General features: G+C 41.9%; 1 protein-coding gene across 3 annotated transcripts in view; it reads right to left on the reverse strand.

The window, feature by feature from the left end:
* Positions 1 to 2,904: 2,904 nt before the first annotated feature.
* Positions 2,905 to 26,803, reverse strand: part of dennd6a (DENN/MADD domain containing 6A) — a 107,548-nt gene continuing 83,649 nt past the window's right edge. For 2 of the 3 annotated variants that reach the window (XM_072582382.1, XM_072582380.1), the window contains 8 exons: positions 24,078 to 24,143; positions 19,328 to 19,392; positions 16,617 to 16,706; positions 15,728 to 15,781; positions 15,494 to 15,603; positions 4,670 to 4,772; positions 4,391 to 4,465; positions 2,905 to 3,670 (listed from right to left, as the gene is read on the reverse strand). In XM_072582382.1, coding sequence (XP_072438483.1) covers positions 3,539 to 3,670; positions 4,391 to 4,465; positions 4,670 to 4,772; positions 15,494 to 15,603; positions 15,728 to 15,781; positions 16,617 to 16,706; positions 19,328 to 19,392; positions 24,078 to 24,143 — 695 coding nt within the window. In that variant the 3' untranslated portion in view covers positions 2,905 to 3,538. The remainder of the gene's footprint in view (positions 3,671 to 4,390; positions 4,466 to 4,669; positions 4,773 to 15,493; positions 15,604 to 15,727; positions 15,782 to 16,616; positions 16,707 to 19,327; positions 19,393 to 24,077; positions 24,144 to 26,803) is intronic. The other variant, XM_072582381.1, reaches the window with a different exon arrangement.

Here is a 26,803-nt window from a genome sequence, read left to right on the forward strand (position 1 = left end):
CATCGAAAGGTAGGTCAGACAATGTAATTTACAGGACCAAAGAAAAAGGGGTTGTAAGAACAGAGCAACAAAGATCATTGGACATCTTTTAGTAAATTTGACCAATATTTTAATGCATACTTGCAACCAGCTAATGTATTTATCCCATACTATTCCAACTGTTACAAGAGAATCAAGAATCTGTTCTTCCCCAGTGTTTCAATAAATATTAGCTCAGTTAGCTGTATAGCTGGTTACAGTTTCTGGATTAGTGGTGCTGGAAGGGCACAGCAGTTCAGGCAGCATCCAAGGAGCTTCGAAATCGATGTTTCAGGCAAAAGCCCTTCATCAGGAAGGACTTTTGCCCGAAATGTCTATTTCGAAACTCCCTGAATGCTGCCTGAACTGCTGTGCTCTTCCAGCACCACTAATCCAGAATCTGGTTTCCAGCAACTGCAGTCATTGTTTTTACTTAGCTGGTTACAGTGCAAGGTGATGCCAACAATGTGGGTTCAGTCAGTTAAAATTACCAAGAAGGATTCTCCTCAACTTCTCCTCCTCACTTGAAAGATAAACAACCACCTGTAATCTCTCTCTAATTAGAGAACAGCCCTACAGTCCAGTAGAGTTATGATAACTTTGTCCTTTACATTTTACAGATACTGCACTGGCTCTGTCAAGGATTCCACATGCAAGATCCTGATTGTGTCTTAGAGTATCGTGTAATGCACTACAAATGACAGTGGTGAGGATTGAAGTTTATTAGACCAATCCTACATGACAATTTATGTATTTTAGCTCAGTTTCCTCTATGGGCTAGACATTGAGGCATAAAGAAATGATTTACCCACACCCATAAGCAAATTTTCAATCTGATATTCAAAGCAACACAGTTTGTTGAACTCCATTAGTGAGCAGGAGTGGGTCAGAAGCCTCTCCATTATTCAGACATGTGCAAACCTGCTGTAGTGAAAATGTTAATTCATTGTGATGAATTTCTCAAAGCAGCAGAAACCAAACACTCTTACAACTGACTGTGTCAAAGATCAAGATTCTTCTGAATTAGGAGCAGGAGTAGGCCCCTCTTAAAACATTGCTTAAAACTTACCACTTTGACCAAACATTTATAGAGTCAGTGTGAAAAGTTGCCCCTTAGGTCTCTTTTTTATATCTTTCCCCTCTCTTATCTAATTGAAAATCTTTTTATTGGTCAGTATATGCTATGATGAAATGCCTTGGAACATTTTTGTTATGTTACAAACACTCTACAATTCCAGGACATTGCTGTTGACTTAACATTTCGAAAGTGCAGCAACTCTTAATAATATATTGGGTTGTCAATTTACACTTATTCCCTTATGTTATGTTCCAGAAATCTCCTATCCAAAGATATTACTCATTGGGTCAAATGTTCAAATTATTTTAAATGAATCTTCAAAGGAAGTGCTCTTGTTTATTTTGTGAACCTTTCTCTTGAGAACATTAGCTTGGGCTTTCCATTCCAATGACATCACCATTCCTGCACCACCATCCCCAGCCATAGCGTAGAAATCAATGTTCTCTTCTTGGCACTTCTGGAGCAGTCTCACTGCAAACACTATATCAGGGATTCCTTGACCTTTCATTTGAAATCGCCATGACTATATAATAGTAAGTCCTGTTTAAGATGTTGCACTATCTAGAGGACATAGGTTTAGGGTGAGAGGAGAAATACAAGAGAGTCCTAAGAGGCAACTTTTTCACACAGAGGATGATGAATGTGTGGAATGAGCTGCTAGAGGAAGTGGTAGAGGCTAGTACAATTGCAACATTTAAAAGGCATCTGGATGGGTATATTAATAGAAAGAGTTGAGGGATATGGGCCAGGTGCTAGCAAGTGGGACTAAGTTAGATTGGGATATCTGGTCGGCATGGATGAGTTGGACTGAAGGGTCTGTTTCCGTGCCGTACATTTCTATGATTCTGGACCAGCACTTAAGTCTCTGATGGTTTTGTTGACACACCATATTTGTACTTGAAAAGATGTTCTGTTATGAAGTTTTGACTTTTGAAATGTGAAAGGCTATATAAGTTAGCGAGTTTTGAGAAGATTTGTAGCTCAGGTGGAGGTTCTGGATTGAGGTTTGCTGCAAGGTTTGTTTTCAGACATTTCGTCACCCTACTAGGTAACATCAGTGAGCCTCCAGATGAAGCACTGGTGGTATGGCCTGCTTTCTATTGATGTATTTAGGTTTCCTTGGGTTGGTGATGTCATTTCCTGTTCTTTTTCTCAGGGGTGGTAAATGGGATCCAAGTGTTTTTGTTGATAGAGTTCCAGTTGGAATGCCATGCTTCTCGTGCATGTCTGTGTTTGGCTTGTTCTAGAATAGATGTGTTGTCCCAGTCAAAATGGTGTCCTTCCTTGTTTGTATGTAAGGATACTAGTGAGAGTGGGTCATGTCTTTTTATGGCTATGTCCTTTTATGAAGTTCATGTATCCTGGTGGCTAGTTTTCTGCCTGTTTGTCCAATGTAGTGTAGTGTAGTTCTTGCAAGGTATTTTGTAAATGACATTAGTTTTGCTTGTTGTCTGTTATAGGGTCTTTAAAGTTCATTAGTTGCTGTTTTAATGTGTTGGGGGGTTGTGGGCTACCATGATGCCAAAAGGTCTGAGTAAACTGGTAGTCATTTCCGAGATGTCTTTGATATTGGGGAGTGGCTAGGATTTCTGGACATGTTTTGTCTGCTTGTTTGGGCTTGTTGCTGAGAAATCAGTGGACTCTGTTCATTGGTTACCCATTCTTTTTGAATATACTGTATAGGTGATTTTCCTCTGCTCTTTATAGTTCCTCTGTGCTGCAGGGTGTGGTGGCTCATTGAAATAGTGTTCTAACGCAACTTCGTTTATGGCTATACAAGTAGAAATAATTCTTAAAACAAAAGACTGTTAAGTAAAATAGTGCAAAGTTTATTAGAAATTTTGTATTGTTATTAACATGGTGCTTTGGTAAAAAAAATTCGAAGCTCGATCATATTTCTACTTATTTAAATGTGTTTTTGAATATCCGTTCTTAAAAGTTATATCACAGTTACTTATTTAAATACAAATACACATAATCCTACAAATTACTGTTAGTTTAGGAACATATACGAGAATAGATATTTTATATAAAAGTGTAACCAAATTAAAATATGCATCTACGCAAAATACCAGTACTGGTATTTGCACAGCTTTTATTTGTCGTTACATAATATGCAGTACAAATATTAGTAGTAAAACTCACACTGTTATTTTCCACTGGTATTGCAATTCCTTTACCAATTTCATTAATGGTAGCAACCAGCATCTTCCTGTGAAACTTGATTGTTAATATAATCGTATATTTTATACACAAACACGCTCATCTTAAACAGTGATTTAATAACTTTGTCTGTGTCTTCACCTTGGCATGTAGTCACACACTGAAAAGAATCTTCTCAAAAGATATGATAATTTTCTTCCCCTGTTATTTTTCAATACTGTTTGAGTTTTTTTTTGTACTGTTTTTAGTTAAATGCTCTTCAGGGGAAGGGTGCAAAGATCATGTTGTGCCATTTTTTAGCAAGATGCTCTGCAGGTCTTCTGGCAGTGATAAAATGATTGCTTCAATGTGCATTTGCAGTTTCTCCAATGTGTTTTGTTTTATTGGAAGGCAATGTTGCTTGGCTTGCACCTGAATAGACAGAATATGTTTAATTTACCTAGCAGTAGTTTTTTTTAAAATTATACAGGTTTCATCAATGAAAGTTACATTAATGTAACTCCCATAAAGTTAAACATTCCATAGTTAATATGAAAGCATTAGTGTAGTGTAAAATAATTTTTTTGTTTCATTTCATCCCACATACCTTGTCTCAAGAATTTCATATAACAATTGGTCTGTTCCAGCTTTAATCTTCAACATAGAACTTTAATGTAAAAATGGGCCAAAGCTGTTACAATATCACTAACAATGAAAGAGAGGAAGCCCTTTTAAGTGTTCAAATCAGTTTTGAAGGCCTCAAGTCAGCATGGCAGCCCTAGTGCTCAAAATAATTCTGACTGCCATGTCTATGAAGCTGCACTCTCTAACACAAGAGTGGCCTCATTGTTCTCAACAACAGGAGATTAATTCTAATTCTTCCTAGAATATTTCCTACCTATACAAAACATATGCTTGATATGGAAAGATTATAGTTCTAAATCAATTTATCCCTGGAAATTGCTTGGCCTTAACAGTTTGGAGTTGCATTTTCCATATTCTTATTAGCAGACAATCTGTGTCCACATTTTCCAACAACAAAAATGCTATATTCTGCACCAAATACCCAAATTCCAGAGTCTGACTGGGCATCAAGTCAACTTTATTGGCATTCTGCAATTAACATTTTCAGAAATTATTTTTTATACTTACCAACTTCTCTTTCAACTTCAATACCAAATCCACCACCTCAACTTCTGTGTGCTTCTGAATCCACATCAGTAAATCCTAACAAAAAACAGGGTTAAATCCAAATTAAACAAAGTACTTCAACAATGATTGTTTTTCACAAGTTACCTGCATACACTAGGTCCTTGGGTGCTATTTCATGATCATAAGAGTCCAATTTTGTAAATTATTTAGAAGAATTAAGGCATTAGTTTTACAAGGCACAAAATTCAGCATATATGTAGGCTACTTTGTTCTACTCACTGCATCACATAAGGCCTCTAGGTGCAATGCCTCCAATTTTTGTGTCATTTCTTTCCACCTTGACCGGAACCAACCATCAAAGTTTGGTGATTTCAGGAACTGTCTTAATGGAATGGAAAATAAACAGGAACATAACTCCATGTGAGTATTATTGCAAATGTAATCATATAGTGGATCTTTCTGCCAGCCAAAACTTGACAGAATTATGAAATTAAAGTGACGCTGGAGTACACAACCTTAACAACACATACTGGTAGACTTTGTAGCTTTCCATCCAGTTGGAACTTCTGGAGTCCATTTGTTCCCTGTATCCCATTCAATGTAGTCATAACTAATCTTTGATCTTGTCTGCAATACTTTTGATTAACACAATTTTTTTTCATTCAGGTTTAAAATTAACAATTGGACAAGGCTTCCAAACGGCATTTAGATGAGTTTCCTAATTTCACCACTTGTTCTAATCTTTTGAGTATGCCCCCCATGCCAGATGCAACCAAATTCTCTACCCAAAGCATTTGTTTATATTAATATCTTGAAAATTGAGATCAAATCATCCTTAACATTTCAGTTTTATGGAATTAAATCCTAGTTTGTGTCATCGCTTTGGACTTTCATTGTTTTCATCTTTCACCACTTAGTACTCTGATTTTTTTTGACTAAAGTCAGTGATTTCACATCACCACATTGACATTTATTCGCTACAATTTTGTCGATTATACAGTCATACATTACGGAAACAGACCCTTTGGTCCAATCCAATCCCATCTGCCTGCATTTAACCCACATCTTTCTCAACGTTTCTTATTCATGTACCTGTCCAAACTTTATTTTAAATATTGTAACTGTATCTGCAGCTACCGCTTCTTCTGACAGTTCATTTCACATACAAATCACCCTCTATATGAAAAATCTCCCCCTCAGGTCCCTTTTAAACTTTTCCTCTCTCACTTAAAATTATGCCCTTTCCTAAGGAAAAGACCTTTGCTATTCATCTTATCTATGCCCCTCATGATTTTATAAACCTCTATAAGGTCACCCCTCAATCTCCCAACTGAGAAAAGTCCCAGCCTGTCTAACCTCTTCTTATAACTCAAATCCTGGTAACATCTTTATACTTCTTTTCTGCACCTTCTAATTTAATAATACCTTACTATAGCAGTGCGACCAGAACTGTATACAGTACTCCAAAAGTGATCTGACCAACATCATGTACAACCTCAACATGACGTCCCAGTCCTAAACTCAATAGTCTGCTCATTGAAGGCAAACGTGTCAAATGTTTTCTTTCCCACTGTCCCTGTGACGCAACTTTTAATGGATTATGTACCTGAACCCCAGGTCTCTGTAATACAGCACCCCCAGGGCCCTACTGTTAACTGTGTAAGTCTTGCCCTTGTTCATCTTATCAAAATGCAATACCTTGTATTTAAATTAAACTTCATCTGCCACTCTTTGGCCCACTGGTCCAACTAATCAAGATCCTGTTGTAATCTTCATCACTGTCTACTATACCACCAATTTTGATGTCATTCACAAACTTATGGACCATGCTTCCTATATTATCATCCAAACTGTTTACATAAATGACAAACAACAGTGGATGCAGCACCAATCCCTGCAAAATGTCACTGGTGACAGGTGTCCGGTCCAAATTAGCTTAGAGTCATATGAGATGTACAGCATAGAAACAGACCCTTCGGTCCAACCCGTCCATGCCGACCAGATATCCCAACCTAATCTAGTTCCACCTGCCAGCACCCAGCCCATATCCCTCTAAACCCTTCCTATTCATATACCCATCCAAATGCTTCTTAAATGTTGCCATTGTACCAACCTCCACCACTTCCTCCAGCAGCTCATTCCATACACGTACCACCCTCTGTTTAAAAAGTTGCCCCTTAGGTCTCTTCTATATCTTTCCCCTCTCACCCTGAACCTATGCCGTCTAGTTCTAGACTCCCCGACCACAGGGAAAAGACTTTGCCTATTTAACTTATCCATGCCCCTCATAATTTTGTAAACCTCTGTAAGGTCACTCCTCAGCCTCAGACGCTCCAGGGAAAACAGTCCCAGCCTGTTCAGCCTCTCCCTATAGCTCAAATCCTCCAACCCTGGCAACATCCTTGTAAATCTTTTCTGAACCCTTTCAAGTTTCACAACATCTTTCCGATAGGAAGGAGACCAGAATTGCCCTCAATATTCCAAGTGGCCTAACCGATGTCCTGTACAGCCGCAACATGACCTCCTGACTCCTGTACTCAATACTCACTCTGACCAATAAAGGAAAGCATACCAAATACCTTCTTCACTATCGTATCTATCTGGGACTCCACTTGCAAGGAGCTACGAATCTGCACTTCAAGGTCTCTTTGTTCAGCATCACTCCCTAGGACCTTACCATTATGTGTATAGTCCTGCTAAGATTTGTTTCCCGAAATGCAGCACCTCGCATTTATCTGAATTAAACTCCATCTGGTCCAGATCCTGTTGTAATCTGTGGTAACGCTCTTCGCTGTCCACTACACCTCCAATTTTGGTGTCATCTGCAAACTTACTAACTGTACCTCTTATGCTCACATCCAAATCATTTATGTAATTGACAAAAAGTAGAGGGCCCAGCACCGATCCTTGTGGCACTCCACTGGTCACAGGCCTCCACTCTGAAAAACAAACCTCCACCAGCACCCTCTGTCTTCTACCTTTGAGCCAGTTCTGTACCCAAGTGGCTAGTTCTCCCTGTATTCCATGAGATCTAATCTTGCTAATCAGTCTTCTATGGGGAACCTTGTCGAACGCCTTACTGAAGTCCATATAGATCACATCTACTGCTCTGCCATCTCCACTGCTCACAGCATCACCCATCTGTGGATATTTACTTTCTATCTCATCACTTAAGTTGTTAACAAGTAAGATGAATAATTAAAAAATCATTGGTGAGAGTTTGCCTTCATTAGTGCATTTTACCTAATGTCGCTGAACTTATGTTATCTTTGGTATTGAAGAATCCAATAGACATTTATTATGACTATTATGTACATCCTCAGGCACAAAGGTCTGAGCTAATATTATGCTATTACTTTTCAGCATAAGAGCATACCTCAAGTGAATCAAGACAAGATGGAGTATGAATCTATCTTTCTTCAGGATACACAGTATAATGCAATGACAATTTCATTAGCATGTCTCAGACATCCTGACTGAGAGACATTATACATCAGTTGCAACACAGACCTCTGTGGGACACCATTACTTACATTCTGTAAATGTACCTGCTCAATATTCCTCTCCACCTATTGCCCTTCAGCCGATTTCCTAAACAGGTCACCAACTGACTTCAATTCCATGAGCTTCAATTTTGTAATGAAGGAACTTTTATCAGATGCATTCTAGAAGTCCATGTACATAAGATCCATGGATTCAACATTGTCCACTACCTTAGTTACTTATTTAAAAAATTCAAGTTTCTCAGGCAGAACCTATATTTACAAATCCCCTGATCAGCTGAAAATTTAACATTTACTTCAAGATACTTTCAAGCAACAGATATCATAACACTTTCATAATTCTCTGGTTTCCCTCTCATTATTTTCAATACCAGAATGACATTCATAACTTTCCAATCTGAAAGAACAATATTCAAATCAAAAGAATGTTGGAAGATTACAGTTAAGGCATCTGCAAGTTTCTCACCCAGTTCCTTTAAAACTGATTCTGGGGATTTGCTATTTGTTTTTTCAGTACTTTTATTTTACTTACATTGTATAACTACAAGTAGTTTCCCTGGGTATGCAATCCTTCTGTAAATTGAAACTCAATATCTATTCAAAAGGTGCCCACCATGAATTTTTCTAATTTTTATTTATGATCAGTTTTCAAGGGGCCGCCGTTGTTCCTCATTCCCAATGTAATTACAAAACATTTCTGTCACCTTTTGTGATTTTTGTATCCTGCCCAACCAGATCATTATTTTACTTGTTGGTGTCATTTTCCTTTAATTTTGTGGTGTCTTTTACCCTTTTGTAATTCATGGTACTCTTTTCAAAAAGGGAGTTCTTTCTCCTTAAGCGCATAACCTGGTTCGATATAATATTTAATTATCTTGAAGACCTCTAATGGATCTTCTGATCAAGTTACCCAATAACAGATTTGCCCAAATTACTGTGGCCAATCCCTATCACATCCTGTTGATGTAGCTTTGAACTAAATCTAAAATCTTACAGAAACTGTTTTTCTTCCTTCCATACACAACATTGAACTCGCTTATACAATGATCACCATTAGAAAATGTTCACCTACTCCAAGAACATTAACTAAATCAAGCTCATTACTGATTACTGAACAGAATATGGGTTAGTTGGCTTGTTGATTCTAATTTGTCAAACAATTTCCCAATCATGAAATACTGTCACATCCGAAATACTAAACAATCTCCCTACAGTGAAGTTAAATGTGGGAGTAAATGTCACTACAGATAATTCCATGGTTTGTGCAGAAAGCTACACTGAGAGGCATTGTTGTAGGGTGTGACTGGAGAAAATAAATGGTCAAAAAAGGTTAAAACCAATAAATTTACTTTTCCTCAATGGTATAGTAAATGCAAATAATTTTAATCATCGTTAAACTTTATTTTTACTATTGAGCCGGGTCTGTTTCTCTGCTGCCAATACCCTCAACTCTTATCTTTATCCTCATGCCCTTGTTATCTGTAGATGTAATCATTAAAAGCACTCTTGACTAAACTCCCAAGTTCTACCTCTGTAAACATGAGGTCATCCAAAACTCCACTACTTGGATCTTGTATGAGATTCCATTCATCCATCACAGTTCAATGCTCAGTGACTTGTAATGGCTCCCATTGGAGCAACATTTGGATTTTAAAATCCTCATTCCTGTCCTAATATATAGTTAGGAGCTGTGGTGTGCTGTTTTTGACAGCATTCTATTAAGCTTTGGTATGTTTAACCACATTAAAGGTATTACATAAAATCAAGTTAATGCTTCTCAAGTTCAACTTCTACTTTCAGAATTAAAAATGGAGACAACAATTATGTAAACAAAAACCTCCCACGAGGCAAATAAAATTTAAAGAATATCACTTAAAAACCTTGGACTTATTTGTTTTTGAAGACTGAACTGCAAAACATGAATAGTATACCTTGGTCTTTTCAAAAATTTGCACCATTGAATTAGTCTCACTTCTATTCTGCATTTCTTCAGAGCGGTTGATTTCTTCCTTCTATCACCCCATGCCTGATACCAGCACATAAACAGAGAACCAGAGATCTAATTCTCTTCAAATGTGGTATTTCTCATTTAATTCAGAGAAGATTTTTAAACTTGCTAAATAATATTTTATTCAGTTCTATTATCATTGATGTGACTAAAAATAGAAGAGGTATCAATTTGGTACTTATCCTGATTTCATGATCCAGAACTTGAGAGTCCCTGATTTATCATCCTTTTCACTATACTTTCTCATCCTCCAGTCAACCAAATAATTGGAATGCTCCCTATTTTTTAAAAATTCACTCATGGAATGTGGGGGTCGATGGCTTATCTGCCCCAGTTGCGCTTGAGAAGGTGGTGGTGAGCTGCCTTATAAAGCTGCTGCAGTCCATGTGCTTTTGGTAAATACACAATGCCCTTAGGGAGGGAATTCTAGGATTTTGACCCAGCTACAGTGAAGGAATGGTGATATATTTCCAAGACAAGATGGTGAGTGGTTTGGAGGGGTAATTACAGGTGGTGGTGTTCCTGTGTATCTGCTGCTCTTGTCAAGCTATGTGGAAGTGCTCATGACTTTGAAAGATTTTGTTGAATGATTTTTGGTGATGCTCTGCAGTGTGTCTTGTAGATAGAACATGCTGCTGCTTCTGAGCTTTGGTGCTGGAGCAAGTGAATGCTTGTGGGTATAATTCGAGCAGGCTGCTATGACCTGGATGGTGTCAAGTTTCTTGTGTTGTTCATGCTGTATTCATCCAGGCAAATGGGGAGTATTCCATCACTGTCTTGAATTGTGCTTTGTAAATGATGGATAGGATTTGGCGTGTCAGGAGAGGAGTTACTTGCCACAGTATTCCTAGCTTCTGACCTGCTCGTGTAGCCACTGTATTTGTATGGTGAGTTCAACTGTTTTTCATCTCCAGGGTATTGATTGCAGTGGATTCACTGATAGTAACACCATTTGAATGTCAAGAGATGGTGGTCACATTGGCTCTTATTACAATGTTTGGCATTTGTGTGGTGTGAATGTTACTTGATGCTTATCAACCCAAGCCTGGATATTGTCCAGATCTTGTTACATAATCTGCACATAGATGGGGCTAATTTGTTTTGCTCAAATGCCATAGAGGAGGAATTCCTGGAGCATATACAGGATGGTTTTCTTGACCAATATGTGAAGGAACTCCCAACTGGACAGCAGGTCATCTTAAATTGGGTACTGTGTAATGAGAAGGGAATCATTGTTAGTCTAGCTGTGCAAGAACCCAGAATACTTGAGGAAGTGGCTCTAGAAATAGTGGATCCATTGGTGGTCATCTTCCAGGATTCTATAGACTCTGGTAGAGTCTCTGCAGATTGCATGGTAGCTAATGCCACTCCAATATTCAAAAAGAGAGGTAGAGAGAAACCAGGGAATTAGAGACCAGTCAGTCTAAAATTGGTAGTGGGGAAAATTCTCAAATCCATTATCAAGGACTTTATAGCGGAGCATTTAGAAAGCAATGGCAGGGTCAGAAAGAGTCAGCATGAAGTTATGAAGGGGAAATCATGCTTGGCAAATCTGTTCGAATTCTATGAAGATGTAACTAGTAGAGTTGACAAGGGGGAGCCAGTTGATATGGTATATTTGGACAAAATCACACATAAGAGATTATTGTGCAAAACTAAAGCGCATGGGACTGGGGGAAGTGTATTGAGAAGAATAGAAGACTGGTTGGCAGCAAGTAGTTGATGCCAAAACATTGATGTATTGAAGAGGCAGTTAGATGTAGCACTTGGGGGAAGTTGAATCAAAGGAGAAAGCAGGATTAGGCGATTAGGCAGAAGTTGGATGGTCAGCCATGATTTGTCAGAAGTTGGATGGTCAACCAAAATAGCCAAATGGCCTCCTCCTGCTCCTATCTTCTATGTTTCATGCATTTGTATTTGGACTGCTTCAGTATGTGAGGAGTCACGAATGGTGCTGAACACTATGATCATTAGTGAATGTCCCCACTTCTGACCTTATGATGCAGGGAAAATCATTAATGTAGCAGCTGAAGATGGTTGGACTGAGCACATTACCCTGAGCTACTCCTGCAGAGACATCCTGGAACGGAGATGATTGACGACCAACAACCATAACCATTTTCCTAAGTGCCAGGTATAACTCCAGCCGACATAGAGTTTGTCGCCTGATTCCCATTAATTCTAGTTTTGCTAAGGCTCCTTGATACCATACTCAGTCAATTGCAGCCTTGATGTCAAGGGCTGTCACTCTCACTTGATCTCGAGACTTCAGCTCTTTTGTCCATGTGTGAACCAAAGCTGTAATAGGCTCAGGAGCGGAGTGGCCCTGGCGGAACCCAAACTGGTCGCCACTGAGCAGGTTATTGCTGGAGTAGATGCTGCTTGATAGCACTGTTGATGACATCTACCATCACTTTCCTGGTGATAGAGAGTCGAATGATGGGTGGTAACTGGCCAGGCTGAATTTGTCCTTTGTTTTGTCCACAGAAATATCTGAGTAATTTTCCACATTGTTGGGCAGATGCCAGTGTTATAACTGTACTGGAGTAGCTTGACTAGGAGTGCAACAGGTTCTGGAGCAGACACCTTCATTACTATAGGCCAAATTGTTATCAGGGCCCTAAGCCTTGACACTATTCAATGCCTGTAATAGTTTGTTGATACATTGCATGGTTGAGGAGCTGGTGTTTGGGAGAAGGATGCACATTTTTGGATCATTGGAACCTCTTCTGGGGTAGAAGTGACCTGAACAAGAAGGATGAATTGGAAGGAGACTAATATACTGGCAGGGAGATTTGCTAGAACTGCTTGGAAGGATTTAAACTAATAAGGTGCGGGGAACCCAGGGAGATAGTGAGGAAAGAGGTCAATCTGAGACTGGTACAGTTGAGAAAAGAAGTGAGTCAAACAGTCGGAGATAAAGCAGAGAACAAGGTAGGACTGATAAATTAAACTGCATTTATTTCAATGCAATAGGCCTAACAGGGAAGGCAGATGAACTCAGGGCATGATGAGGAACATGGGACTGGGATATCATAGCGATTACAGATTACAGGAATGGGCAGGACTGGCAGCTTAATGTTCCAGGATACAAATGCTACAGGAAGGATAGAAAGAGAGGCGAGAAAGGAGTGGGAGTAGCATTTTTAATAAGGGATAGCATTATAGCTGTACTTAGGAAGGATATTCCTGGAAATACATCCAGGGAAGTTATTTGGGTTGAAATGAGAAATAAGAAAGGGATGATCACCTTATTGGGATTGTATTATAGTCCCCTTATAGTCAGCGGGAAACTGAGGAACAAACAAAGGAGATCTCAGCTATCTGTAAGAATAATAGGGTGGTTACGGTCAGGGATTTTAACTTTCCAAACATAGACTAGGACTGGCATAGTGTTAAGGGTTTAGATGGTGAGGAATTTGTTAAGTGTACCAGAAAATTTTCTGATCCAGTAATGTGGATTTACCTATTGAGGGCAGATGTTCACAGGTAAAGGGATGGCTGGAAAACTGGAAGCCTTCAGAATTGAGATAACAAGAGTCCAGAGACAGTATATTCCTATTTAGATTAGATTAGGTTCCCTACAGTGTTGAAACAGGCCCATCGGCCCAACAAGGCAGGTGGGACTAGATTGGGTTGGGATGTCTAGTCGGCATGGACGAGTTGGACCGAAGAGTCTGTTTCCGTGCTGTACATCTCTATGACTATGACTCTAAGTCCACACTGACCCTCCAAAGAGTAACCCACCCAGACCCATTTCCCTCTGACTAATGCACCTAACACTACCGGCAATTTAGCATAGGCAATCCACCTGACCTGTACATCTTTGGACTGTGGGAAGAAACCAGAGCATCAGGAAGAAACCCATGCGGACACAGGGAGAATGTGCAAGCTCCACACAGACAGTCACCCGAGCGTGGAATCGAACCCAGGTCCCTGGTGCTGTGAGGCTGCAGTGCTAATTACTGAGCCACCATGCCACCTGGTAGGTGTAGGGAATGCTGAATGACAAGAGAAATTGAGGGTTTGGATAAGAAAATGAAGGAAGCATATGTCAGGTATAGACTGCATAGATCGAGTGAATCCTTAGAAGAGTATAAAAAGGCAGTAGGAGTATACTTAAGAGGGAAATCAGGAGGGCAAAAAGGGGACATGAGATTGCTTTTGCAAACAGGGTTAAGGAGAATCTAAAGGGATTTTACAGGAAATTAAGGATTAAAGGGTAACTAGAAAGCAAATAGGATCCCTCAAAGATCAGCAATGCAGCCTTTGTGTGGAGCCACAGGAGATGGGGGAGATACTAAATGAGTATTTTGCATCAGTGTTCACTGTGGAGAAGGACATGGAAGATATAGAATGCAGGGAAATAGATGGTGACATCTTGAAAAATGTCCATATTACAGAGGTGAACATGTTGGACGTCTTGAAACGCATTAAGGTGGATAAATCCCCAGGACCTGATCAGGTGTACCCGAGAACTCTGTGGGAAGCTAGTGAAGCGATTGCTGGGCCCCTTGCTGGGTTATTTGTGGAGGAGGCTGGTACAGTTGCAACATTTAAAAGTCATAAGACTTCACAAGGTCCAAAGTCAATGTTGAGGATTCCCAAGGTAACACTGTGTAAACCACAGTGCTGCAATTTCAATTAGGTCTGTCCTGCTGGTGGGGCTGGATAGATCTGGATGGTGATGGTGCTGCCTGGGAAATTATAAGGTATGATTGTTGTGTGAGCATGACTATATCAAACTGTTGCTTGACTTGTCTGTGAGACAGCTCTCCCAATTGGCACTAACCCCAAGAGTTAAAAAGGACGACTTTGCATGGTCAACAGAGCTGTTTCTGCCGTCAATGCCAGGTGGTCCACCCAGAGTTGTGAGACTTTATCATGATTGACACAATTGATGAGCTTCTTAGGCCATTTCAGCATGCAGTTGAGAGTCAACTACACTGTGACAGCTCTGGAGTCACATGTAGGCCAGACCAGGTGAGTATGGCAGATTTCCTTCCCTGAAGAATATTAGTGAGCCAGATGGGTTTTCCCAACAAACTACCATGATTTCATAGTCACTCTAGTAATTGTAACAAGGTCAGCTCGGTGGACCTCATAACCTAAATCAGGCAACTCATATTCTGTTAGTCTGATCCAATCAATCAGGGAGCCCTGACTGACAGATAAGAACAGGTGTGTCAGACATCCTGTTCACTCTGACAGCCGGCTCCGAGGGAGCCGAATCAATGTCAAGGACTCTCCATGTATAAATATTGGGTAATGGGATACTGGTCTCTGTGGAATTATTTCAGTCGTCAGTAAATTCTTAATTCCAGATTTTACTTTTTATTGAATTCAGATTTCACCATCTGCTTTTAAACCCAGGTCCCCCAGAACATTAGATGTGTTTCTGGATCAATAGTCTCGCAATAATACCATTAGGTCATTGCTTCCTTTTTCACCTTTTTACCCTTTACTGAAGATAATAAACTGTCTATCAGTTGTCAATAATTATTTAGGTCTTAGCTAATTTCTGTTCAGGAAAAAGGATAATATATTTGAATCCGGCCAAATCTTAAGAAAGAAAAATCAGTTGGTAGTTACCTGTACAGACCGATCCAATCGCCCTTTAAACGAGAAGTTAGTTGCGGCCCTGCTTTTTCCAAAGTTTTCATGAACTCTTCTTCACTAAAGGGCTTTAACTGAGGTGGACTCTAAGAGCCAAAAATGAAATAATTCATTGAAAACTACTTAACTTGAAAAGGATATCCAAGTTTCAGTAAATAATGTCAAACTGAATTGTGGATTTCTGAAAGGTTGACTGAGTTGCTTTCTTACCTTCCATGGTGAAATACTCTTTTGTAAAGGCATCAAACTGGCTACATATCGTTCCTGAAATAAAATTTAAATAGTCCATGCTGACATAGCAATTTAGAAAACATACAGGTTGTTCTGCTGTAATGGGCATTTCGTTAATATGGATTAGATCTAACACAATTAACAAATTGGGAACACTGTTCCTAAAGCACAAACTTTTAAAGCACGTATTAATATAACGAGATTCCAGTTCCATTAATTTAAGTGGTGTTGCAAATGTGCGATTTTCTTAAAACATGGGGTTGCATGAGAATGGAACTACTGCGTTATAGGAGAACCAACAGTATTGGCTTAATTGCTCCCTAGCTATTTCACCATCCTGAAAGATAGCCCAAGCACCCATGAACTGGCCTCTCTGAAACGTGAGTAATTTAGCTTGAGAGCATGTTCAAATAATTAATCAACAACCAACCTTCACATTAAAGTCACAGACATATCAAACAGCATTTTACACAGAATATTAGAAGACTGAAGCCCAGTGAGTTTTCCCTCACCTTTATCTTCAAATCTATGTTCAAGTTGAGTCATTGAACCTTATGAAGATGCAAGGTACCAGGTTTAATTCCTGCTCTGATTATAGAGTGTAAACCAGAGTAGCTGGAAGGCATGCTAATTAGTTTTAAAAGCCCAAGCTTTGGGAATGGGAAAAGGAGAATATATTAATTAGTTGATTCTCTTGCTGGCAATGGTTATTCTGTTTCGCTGCAATGCTTCTCAGTTAAATAGATTGTTAAAGCTCACTGCTAAAACATACACAAATGGTTGTCTGGTCAAGAGACTAAAGTGCTACAGCCAGCTACAGAATCAATATTTTAAAGAGTCAATATTTTTTATGAAATTTAAAACTTACCAATGGAATGATGAAACTTTGTGTCAGTTCTAAAAGGTAACGTCTAAGAATTGCACTTTGTGCTTCTGAAGGTCGCTTTTGCTGTATACCCTGTGGAGACAGTAACAACATAAATTGAGGATGTGTAAACTGAACAATGCAAAGGATTTCAATTACATAGTAATTTAGAAAATTTGAACTTAGCAAACAACAAATTTTCAAACGTCACTGGTAAAGTTCAACACTCATTGAGTTCTTTAATCATGACAAATTGTAGCTTTAAGTTAGATGTATTGTCCAAAATAATAACCACTGACTACACCAACATTTAAGTGAGGCCTGAGTAATAACTGCATTAGTGAAATTAACAAAATTGTATTTCAGCATCCCTTCATGAAAGGGAAATCATGCCTGACTAATTTATGAGAGTTTTTATTGAGGAATTCTCAACAAGAGTGGCTAGAAGGGCAACAGCAGATGTTTTCTATTTGGACTTCCAGAAGGCATTCAATAAGGTATCTCACAAAAGGTTAAGTTATAATACAACACGTTATGGTATTTGAGATAATATGTTGGCATGGAGAGAGAATTGGCTCATGGGCAGGAAACAGCAAGTGGGGATATGGAATTCTTTTTCAGATTGCCAACATGTAACCAGTGGGGTTCCACAGGGGTCAGTGCTGGGACAACAAATATTTACAAGAGATATTTATGACTTGGAGGAAGGAAGTAAATGTACTGTAACCAAATTTACCGATGACACAAAATAGATGGAACAGCAAGTTGCAAGAGGGATACAGAGTTTATGGAGAGATTTGATAGGTTGAGTGGTCAAAACGTTGGAGGGCATTTTTGAGGAAAATGTGAGGTTGTTCATTTTCAAAAGCAAAACAAAAGAACCATTATTTACACTGAGATAAAGTGCAGAAAGGTGCAACACAAAAGGACTGGTGAAACACGCACTTGAATCCTGTAAATGAATAAAGGAAACACAAAAAGATAGAATCAGAAAGACTAGTAGAATGTTGGCCCTTATTTCAAGAGAGTTGGAATAAAAGAATACAATGGTCCTTGATTAACGAAAGAGGGACTTACGAACCCTTATACTTACAAATGTGATCACATACAGGGAATAGTTTTCAAGCCTGACATAAATATTTTCCTGTACTTCAAACACCTGTTTTACATTATTTTGCACTGTACTCTAACTTGATAGCAAATAAACCTGTGAACACAACCTGGGAAATGCCTGTTAAGTCTTAATGCAATATTACAAGATGCCAGTGAGACCACATCTGAAGTACTGAGAGTAGTTTTGGGTCCCTTATTTAAGGCAAGATATTATATCATTGCAGGAAATTCAGTGAAGGTCCACTAGGATGATCTAGTACAAAGGGACTGTCTTACAATCAAAGATTAAACAGGTTGAGACTACTTATTGGAATTTAGAAGAATCAGTTGGTCTTACAGGATCGGGAGAGTAGGCCATTTGGTCCCTCATGCTTGCTCTGCCATCCCATAAGATTGTGGCTGATCTGTGGTGTAACTCCATATGCCTTGGGCACATATCCCTTGATTAATAAAAAGTTTTTCACCTCATTTCATTTAACAATTGAATTCGCATCAACTGCCATAAGAGGAAGAGAGTTCCAAACCTTCATTACTCTTTACATGTAATCTTTGCATGTCTCATTGAAACATATAGGACTCTTAAGGGGCACTACTGGGTAAATGCTGAGAGGGTGTATCCTTTCATGGGAGAGTCTAGTACCTGAGGGCACTACCCTTTGACAGAAAAAAATCCTCACCTGTCTTAAGTGGGTGATCCCTTAATCTGAGTTTATGCCCTCTAATTCTAGATTTGCTTACAAGAAAATTATAGCATTTATCTGTCAGTCCCTTAAAATCCTGAATGTTTCAGTAAGATTACCTCTCATTTTCTAAACTCCAGTAAGTACAGGCATTACCTACTTAACTTGTTCTGAACTGAAACTCTAAAACCAGGGACCAAAGTCACACCCACAATCAACAAATCTCTACTATTCATTTTTGATTGACCCTTTTGCTATTGTTTATCTGCATGGCAATTTGGTCACAATTAGTTTCTGAAAGCAAGGTGTTTTATTAGAAATCACATCCTGGAGAAAGAAATCTAGTTCTTAAAATGAGCATCACCCCAACATAAAGTATAGGTTTCTCTTCAAAAGCATATTGCTGAACAATTCAGAAATCTATGCTGCATGTGGGCCGTGCAATAGTTCTCGGCTCATCCTTCATATGGTTCATGTAGGCATAGAGCAACACTACAATTCTACATTCAAGTGGTTAGCCTAGATAAATACATCAAGAGTAGCACAGTGTATTGGTATGCTGCCTTCATGTTTATGAATTACACTATGTCATTAGATGTTCTACAGTCTCTTCTGAATGACTAAACTCACAAATTGGAGAGCTTTTAATTTTCTATTTGTATGTAGAAATTGTTGTCCGTGAGTTTTACAGAAGATCAAAACCGGCATTTTCTTTATCAAGTTTTCCATGAGATGCTTGAGTTAAGAGTCATAGAGATGTACAGCATGGAAACAGACCCTTCAGTCCATTCAACTTTCCAAATTTCATCAGGATGAAGTCATATTATTGAATCTACATGCTAAACCTTTAATGTGATGATAAAATTAGCATAAGTTAAATAATGAAAAGTAATATCCAACGATTCGTTTCTCAAGGCTTACCTTCTGCACTTGTTTTATTATCTCTTCATCTCGGCTCAGGAACGTTTTATAGGAAGTGTACACACCTACAGAAAAATGTGGCAATTGTTATATTCGATATTGAGGTCAGACATACTAGTTCAAATGACTATACCGTAGAATTACTTCAAAAGACGCACAGCTGAGGTCAAACAGCAACAGCAGTAGGGGAGCATTGGAGTTGCCTTTATTATCGCAGGAGCGGTCAACATCTCAAAACTTCAATGATAACTGGACACATCCATTTCCAGGAATTACATATTCAGTAGCAAAGTTGCAAGAAAGGAAGATGATAGCCTTGCCATCCTCTGCCTGTATCCTTTAAAAATGCACCTTTTTCTGCACAGCTTCCTTCTTTCACTTGTTGGGATGCGGAGCCAGTGCGTCCCACTAAAAATCAGATCTATGCTTCCATGGAAATCAAGGCATATGGAAAGCATGGGGAAAGTGGGGTAAAGACCAAAGATCAAACATGATTGTATTGAATCAATTCACTCTTATTTTCTACACTTCATATATGAGAAATAGCTTCATTACTAAAGTATCAACTCAAAATTACTGAAGTGAAACTTAAATATTGAAACATTTTACAAATTTTATCTTCTACACTGTGGACTTCAATTTTCCCATTCTCCTTTGTTTCTGCACTAAATATTTAACATGATATTATTTATTAAACCTATTCTTGCATTTATTTTACTTCTTACACCACCTCCTCAGGAGTTGACTCATTATTTCTCCAAAACCAGGATGAATTTTAGAAGCTTAAAATAATACAAGTGTGCAATAAAAATAAATCAGCAGGGTAGTGATAACTAAATAACAATAAAATGAAAACCAAAAGAACTATGGATGCTGGAAATCAGAAACAAAACCAGAAATTGCTGAAAAGCTCAGCAGCGTCTGTGGAAAGAAATCAGAGTTAACATTCCAGATCCAATGACACTTCCTCTGAACTGATGATCGCTGGGAAAAAGTTGATTTTATGCAGAATTTATGGTTTGAGGAGAGGGTAAGGAGTAAATGATAGGTGAAGAGAGAGCCTAAAAAGACAGGAGAACAGTTGGACAGAGGAGTGGATAATGATAAACCTAGGAGAATAACTAGCTATTTGTGGGGCCTATTAATTGCAAACAATGGGTTGTGCGTAATAGAAGACCATGTGATAACATGGCCTGGTTTGTGGGGATTGAGGTAAAATATGGGAGAAGGTGCCTCAAGCCTGAAAATTGTTGAACTCTGTATGGAGTCCAAAAAGCTATAGAGTTCACAAACGGAAAATGAGGCACTGTTCTTCCAGCTTACGCTGAGCTTCACTGGAGCACTGCAGCAAACCCGAGGAAGAGATGTTGGTTAGGGAACACAGTGGAAGAATACACATGCTGGAGATCAGAGTACAGAGTGGTGCTGGAGAAGCACAGCAAGTCAGGCAGCAATCCCAGGAGTAGGAGACTAGACGTTTCAGACGTAGGCACTTCATCAGAAATAAGGCTTGTAGGCCGGGGGCTGAGAGATAAATGGGAGGGGGATAGGGTTTGGGAAGAAGGGAGTGGGAGGTAGCTGAGAAAGCAATAGTTAGATCAAAACGTCGATTCTCCTACTCCTCGGATGCTGCCTGACATGCTGTGCTTTTCGAACGCCACATTCTCGACAGAGAACACAGTGGTGTGTTGACGTGGTAAACAACTGGAAGCTCAGGGTGTGTTCTGTAAACTGAACAAAGGTGTTCTGTGAATCAGCCATCCAATCCAAACCTTGTTTCACCAATGTACAAATGGTGAGGGGCATGTATGGGGGGTGTGCGCGTGTGCGAGCATGTACATGCGTGCACACATGGGAGGGAGCATGTGTGTGTTTGTGTCTAGGGGAGAAGGGGTGTGTATATGCGGGGGGGGGGGGGCGTGTGGGGAGGGGCGTGTGGGGGAGAGAGGCGTGTGGGGGAGAGAGGCGTGTGGGGGAGAGAGGCGTGTGGGGGAGAGAGGCGTGTGGGGGAGAGAGGCGTGTGGGGGAGAGAGGCGTGTGGGGGAGAGAGGCGTGTGGGGGAGAGAGGCGTGTGGGGGGAGAGGCGTGTGGGGGGAGAGGCGTGTGGGCCGGAGGTGTAGGGGGGTGGGGGTGTAGGGGGGTGGGGGTGTAGGGGGGTGGCGTGTGCGTGTGGGGGGGGCGTGTGCGTGTGGCGCGTGCGTGTGGGGCGGACAGGGGTGTAGGGGGGCGGGGGTGTAGGGGGGCGGGGGGATGGGTGTGGAGGGTGGTGTGTGTGTAGGGTGTGTGTGTGTGTGTGTGTAGGGTGTGTGTGTGTGTGTTGGGTGTGTGTGTGTGTGTGTGTGTGTGTGTGTATAGGGTGTGTGTGTGTGTGTAGGGGGTGTGTGTGTGTAGGGTGTGTGTATAGGGGGGGGAGGGGTGTGGGGGTTATAGGGGGTGTGTGTGGGGGTGTGTGCGGGGTGTGTGAATGTGGGGGGTGTGTGTATGTGGCGGGGTGTGTGTATGTGGGGGGGCGTGTGTATGTGGGGGGGCGTGTGTATGTGGGGGGGGTGTGTATGTGGGGGGGGTGTGTATGTGGGGGGGGTGTGTATGTGGGGGGGGGTGTGTATGTATGTGGGGGGGGTGTGTATGTGGGGGGGGTGTGTATGTGGGGGGGGGGGTGTATGTGGGGGGGGGTGTGTATGTGGGGGGGGTGTGTATGTGGGGGGGGGGTGTGTATGTGGGGGGGGGTGTGTATGTGGGGGGGGTGTGTATGTGGGGGGGGTGTATGTGGGGGGGGGTGTGTATGTGGGGGGGGTGTGTATGTGGGGGGGGTGTGTATGTGGGGGGGGGTGTGTATGTGGGGGGGGGGTGTGTATGTGGGGGGGGGTGTGTATGTGGGGGGGGGTGTGAGGGAGAGTGGGGGGAGGAGGGGTGAGTGGGGTGGGGAAGTGTGTGTGGAGGGGGAAGTGTGTGTGGAGGGGTGGGGGGAGTGTGAGAGAGAGAGTGGGGGGTTGTGAGAGAGTGGGGGGGGGGGGAAGTGTCGGGGGGGGAGTGGAGTGTTGGGGGGGGGGGAAGTGTCGGGGGGGGGAAGTGTGGGGGGGGGGGAAGTGTGGGGGGGGGGGGGGAGTGTGGGGGGGGGGGAAGTGTGGGGGGGGGAAGTGTTTGGGGGGCGAAGTGTCGGGGGGGCGAAGTGTCGGGGGGGCGAAGTGTCGGGGGGGGGAAGTGTCGGGGGGGGGAAGTGTCGGGGGGGGGAAGTGTCGGGGGGGGGAAGTGTCGGGGGGGGGAAGTGTCGGGGGGGGGAAGTGTCGGGGGGGGGGGGAAGTGTCGGGGGGGGGAAGTGTCGGGGGGGGGAAGTGTCGGGGGGGCAAGTCAGGAGGGAGAAGTGTGTGTGTGGGGGAAGTCAGGAGGGAGAAGTGTGTGTGTGGGGGAAGTCGGGAGGGAGAAATATGGGGGGGGGGAGGAGAAGTGGGGAGGGGTGAGAAGCGTGGGGGAGAAGCGTGGGGTCGTGTGTGTGTGGGGGCGAGGAGTGTGTCTGTGTGTGTGGGAGGGGGGAGTGGGGGGGGGAGGGGTGTGGGGGGGGAAGGGGTGTGGGGGGTGAAGGGGAGTGGGGTGAAGGGGGAGTGGGGGTGGAAGGGGGAGTGGGGGGGGGAAGGGGGAGTGGGGGGGTTGGGGCAGCAGGGGGAGTGGTGGGTGGGGAGGGAAGGGGGGGTGGGCGTAGTGTGTGGGTCTGGGGGGGGGGGGAAGGGGAAGTGGAGATGGTGTGTGGGGTTGTGTATGTGTGTCTGGGGAATGTGTGGGGAGGGGGAAATGAGTGGGGTGTGTGTGGGAGGGATGTGAGTATGTGTGGGAGGGGAGAAGTGTGTATGTGGGGGGGGGGGAAATGTGTGTGTGGGTGGGGTGTGCGTGGGCGGGGTGTGTGTGTGTGGGTGGGCCTGTGAGATGTTGGGGATGTGTGTCTTGTTGAGTGAAAGATGAGTAGACCAGGGGACATGGTCCTTGTGGAAGGCTGACAGGAGAGGGGAGGGACATTTTTGTCTGGAGGTATCACCCCACTGAAGTTGGTGGAAATGGCAGCTAATGATCCTCTGGATATGGATGTTGGTGGGATAGTAGGTAAGGACAGGAAGACCCTATCACTGATGTGGAAGAGAAGAGAGGGGGTGAGGCCTGAAGTGCAGAAGAGGGGTCAGACCCAGCTAAGAGCCCTGTCAACTGTGGTGCAAGGGAATCTTTGGTTGAGGAACAAGGTGGATATTTCGGAGGCCCCTTGTTGAAAGTGGCATCAGAACAGATGTGTTCAAGTCAGAAGAACTGGTAGAATGGAATAGAGACTTCACAGGAAGAAGAGTTCTTTGTGAGAGTTATTTGATTTGTAGTGGATATTGGTGGCCAACCTATCTGTAGAAATGGAAACAAAGATGTCAAGGTCGGGAGGACTCAGAGATGGGCCAGGTGCTGGTGAGACAATGTTCCCACCGGGTACCAAAATCCACATCATTGCCATGTGTCAGCAAGGAGGTCTCTGAAGTGTCCACCTTTTTCCTCAACTAAGGATTCCCAGCATTGCAGTTGATAAGTCTGTCACGCATTTCAGTCTTCACCCCCTCTCTTCCCTCCCATATCAGTGATAGAGTCCTCCTTGTCCTCTAATAAAATGAGTTGTTTTGTCCCCAGTTCAAGGTGTAACTATTGTTTTCATGACTAAACCTAACAAGATGATAATTTATCCCTTTATAACATAATCAGTTAAATATAATAAATAATATTTAACCAGGCTTTGAGTCCAAAGTCTTCAGATTTTTCAATTTCTTGACCTTGACCTGTTTTGGAATATCACCTATAATAGAACAAAAGTAAGGATAATTTTGTTGTATAAATAATTCAACCGCATGCTGATTCAAAATTACACAATTTCCCTAACAAAATGGGCACTTTTCTCAGCAAGAAAAAAAATGACAAAACCAGAAACACTTGCTCCTCGAAATTTGACTTTTTATGTCTCTAATTTTCTCATTATTCTTTACTGTTTTTTTCCCCAAAATCACCAACTTCAAATAAAAGTATGCTTCTACAGCACACAGCACCCCTTTGTAATTTGTCCAAAGTGATTGTTCTTCACACATGTTTTGACTCTGATCTCCAGCATCTGCAGTCCTCACTTTCTCCTGTTCTAAGCTCTGTGTAAAACTTTATAGAATTACACTGTCAACTGAACGCCGTAGTTTCCATATCAGAGTTTCGGCTGCAATGATTGATTACTGTGGCAATAATTTCATAACAACACTCAATGGTAGATATGATTAGTTCATTACATTATTGCACTTGCATTGGAATTCTATTGACAATAGTTTCCAAAGCATCAGGTAAATAATAAACAACAGGAATGGCTTGGATGGTCCCTATGATCAACACTGACAAAAAAATTACTATTGTCTTGTCTTTGCAATTTTAGAATTGCAGAGATACAGTACCATCCTCTGGAGAAGTGTATCAGTGACTATAAATCTGATTTTGTATGGTTCAGTACTACAGGAGGCTGTGCCCATTTCTCAAGAGGAAATTGGAGAATCAATTATGCACATAACAGAACAGGAAATCTATGCCACAATAGATTTTGACACTGTTTACAGAGTTGATTACTTTAAACTATGCACATATTTCTCTGAGGCAAGATTCTGAATTTGTCAACATTAAGATTAAAGCTCGATTACATTCTCAACCTTATAACCAGATCCTTTCATGGCTTCAATCCTCTCCAGTTATAAAGCTTTCTCTAGCCCGATAGCTGTCTAGGCTGTTTTAATTCTGACATCTTCTGCATCCCCTATCTTTAATCATTCCTCCATTGGCAGCCATGTCTTCGGTTGCCTAAATCATAAGTATCTCCAATTCTCTACTTTCTTCTCTCTTGCTCTCTCTTCCTTTTAGGCAAAGTATTTTCCAATTTGACCAAAGTTTTGGATACTGTCTCAAAATCTTTTTGTGTTGTTGACTACTACATTTTGTTTGATAATTCTCCTGTGAAGCACCTAAAGATGCTTCACAATGTTAGAAGTTCTGTGTAAATAGTGGTAGGTTTTTTTTAAAGAGTATAACTTTGTTTTGAAGCCTTGCAGTGTTAATTAGCTCTTGCCAGAGAGGATCATTATGGCAAACATATTGTGTTGAGAATTGTTTTGCAAGAAGATGGTTTCTTGTCTCACTGAGGGCACATCTATTATTCAGTTTCATAGCTGGTGCTTCACTTTCTGTACCATATTGAAAAGATGTACGCAACTCAATAGTAAAACTTGCTGTTTCCTCCAGACCAAAGGGGTAGCCATGGGCACACGTTGGGGCCCCAGCTATGCCTGTCTCTTTGTTTGCTACATAGAACAGTTGATCTTCCGTAATTACACCGGCACCACTCCCCACCTCTTCCTCCGCTACATTAATGACTGCATTGGCGCCACCTCATGCTCCCACGAGGAGGTAGAGCAATTCATCAACTTCACCAACACATTCCACCCTGACCTTAAATTTATCTGAACCATCTCTGACACCTCCCTCCCCTTCCTGGACCTCTCCATCTCCATTAACGACGACCGATTTGACACTGACATTTTTTATAAACCCACAGACTCCCACAGCTACCTGGATTCCACCTCTTCCCACCCTATCTCTTGCAAAAATGCCATTCCGTATTCCCAATTCCTCCGCCTTTGCCGTATTTGCTCCCAGGACCAGTTCCACCACAGAACACACCAGACGGCCACCTTCTTTAGAGACCGCAATTTCCCTTCCCACGTGGTTAAAGATGCCCTCCAACGCATCTCGTCCACATCCCACATCTCCACCCTCAGACCCCACCCTTCCAACCGTAACAAGGACAGAATGCCCCTGGTGCTCACCTTCCATCCTACCGACCTTCGCATAAACCAAATCATCCGCCGACATTTCCTCCACCTCCAAAAAGACCCCACCGCCAGGGATACATTTCCCTCCCCACCCCTTTCTGCCTTACGCAAAGACCGTTCCCTCCGCAACTACCTGGTCAGGTCCATGCCCCAAACAACCCACCCTCCCATCCTGGCACTTTCCCCTGCCACCGCAGGAACTGTAAAACATGCACCCACACCTCCTCCCTCACCTCTATCCAAGGCCCTAAAGGAGCCTTCCATATCCATCAAAGTTTTACCTGCACATCCATTAATATCATTTATTGCATCCATTGCTCCTGATGCGGTCTCCTCTACATTGGGGAGACTGAGTGCCTCCTAGCAGAGCGCTTTCGGGAACATCTCCGGGACACCCGCACCAATCAACCACACCGCCCTGTGGCCCAACATTTCAACTCGCCCTCCCACTCTGCCGAGGACATGGAGGTCCTGGGCCTCCTTCACCGCCGCTCCCTCACCACCAGACGCCTGGAGGAAGAATGCCTCATCTTCCGCCTTGGAACACTTCAACCCCAGGGCATCAATGTGGACTTCACCAGTTTCCTCATTTCCCCTCCCC

Source organism: Chiloscyllium punctatum, chromosome 12 (genome assembly GCF_047496795.1).
Source record: "Chiloscyllium punctatum isolate Juve2018m chromosome 12, sChiPun1.3, whole genome shotgun sequence".
NCBI lineage: Eukaryota > Metazoa > Chordata > Chondrichthyes > Orectolobiformes > Hemiscylliidae > Chiloscyllium > Chiloscyllium punctatum.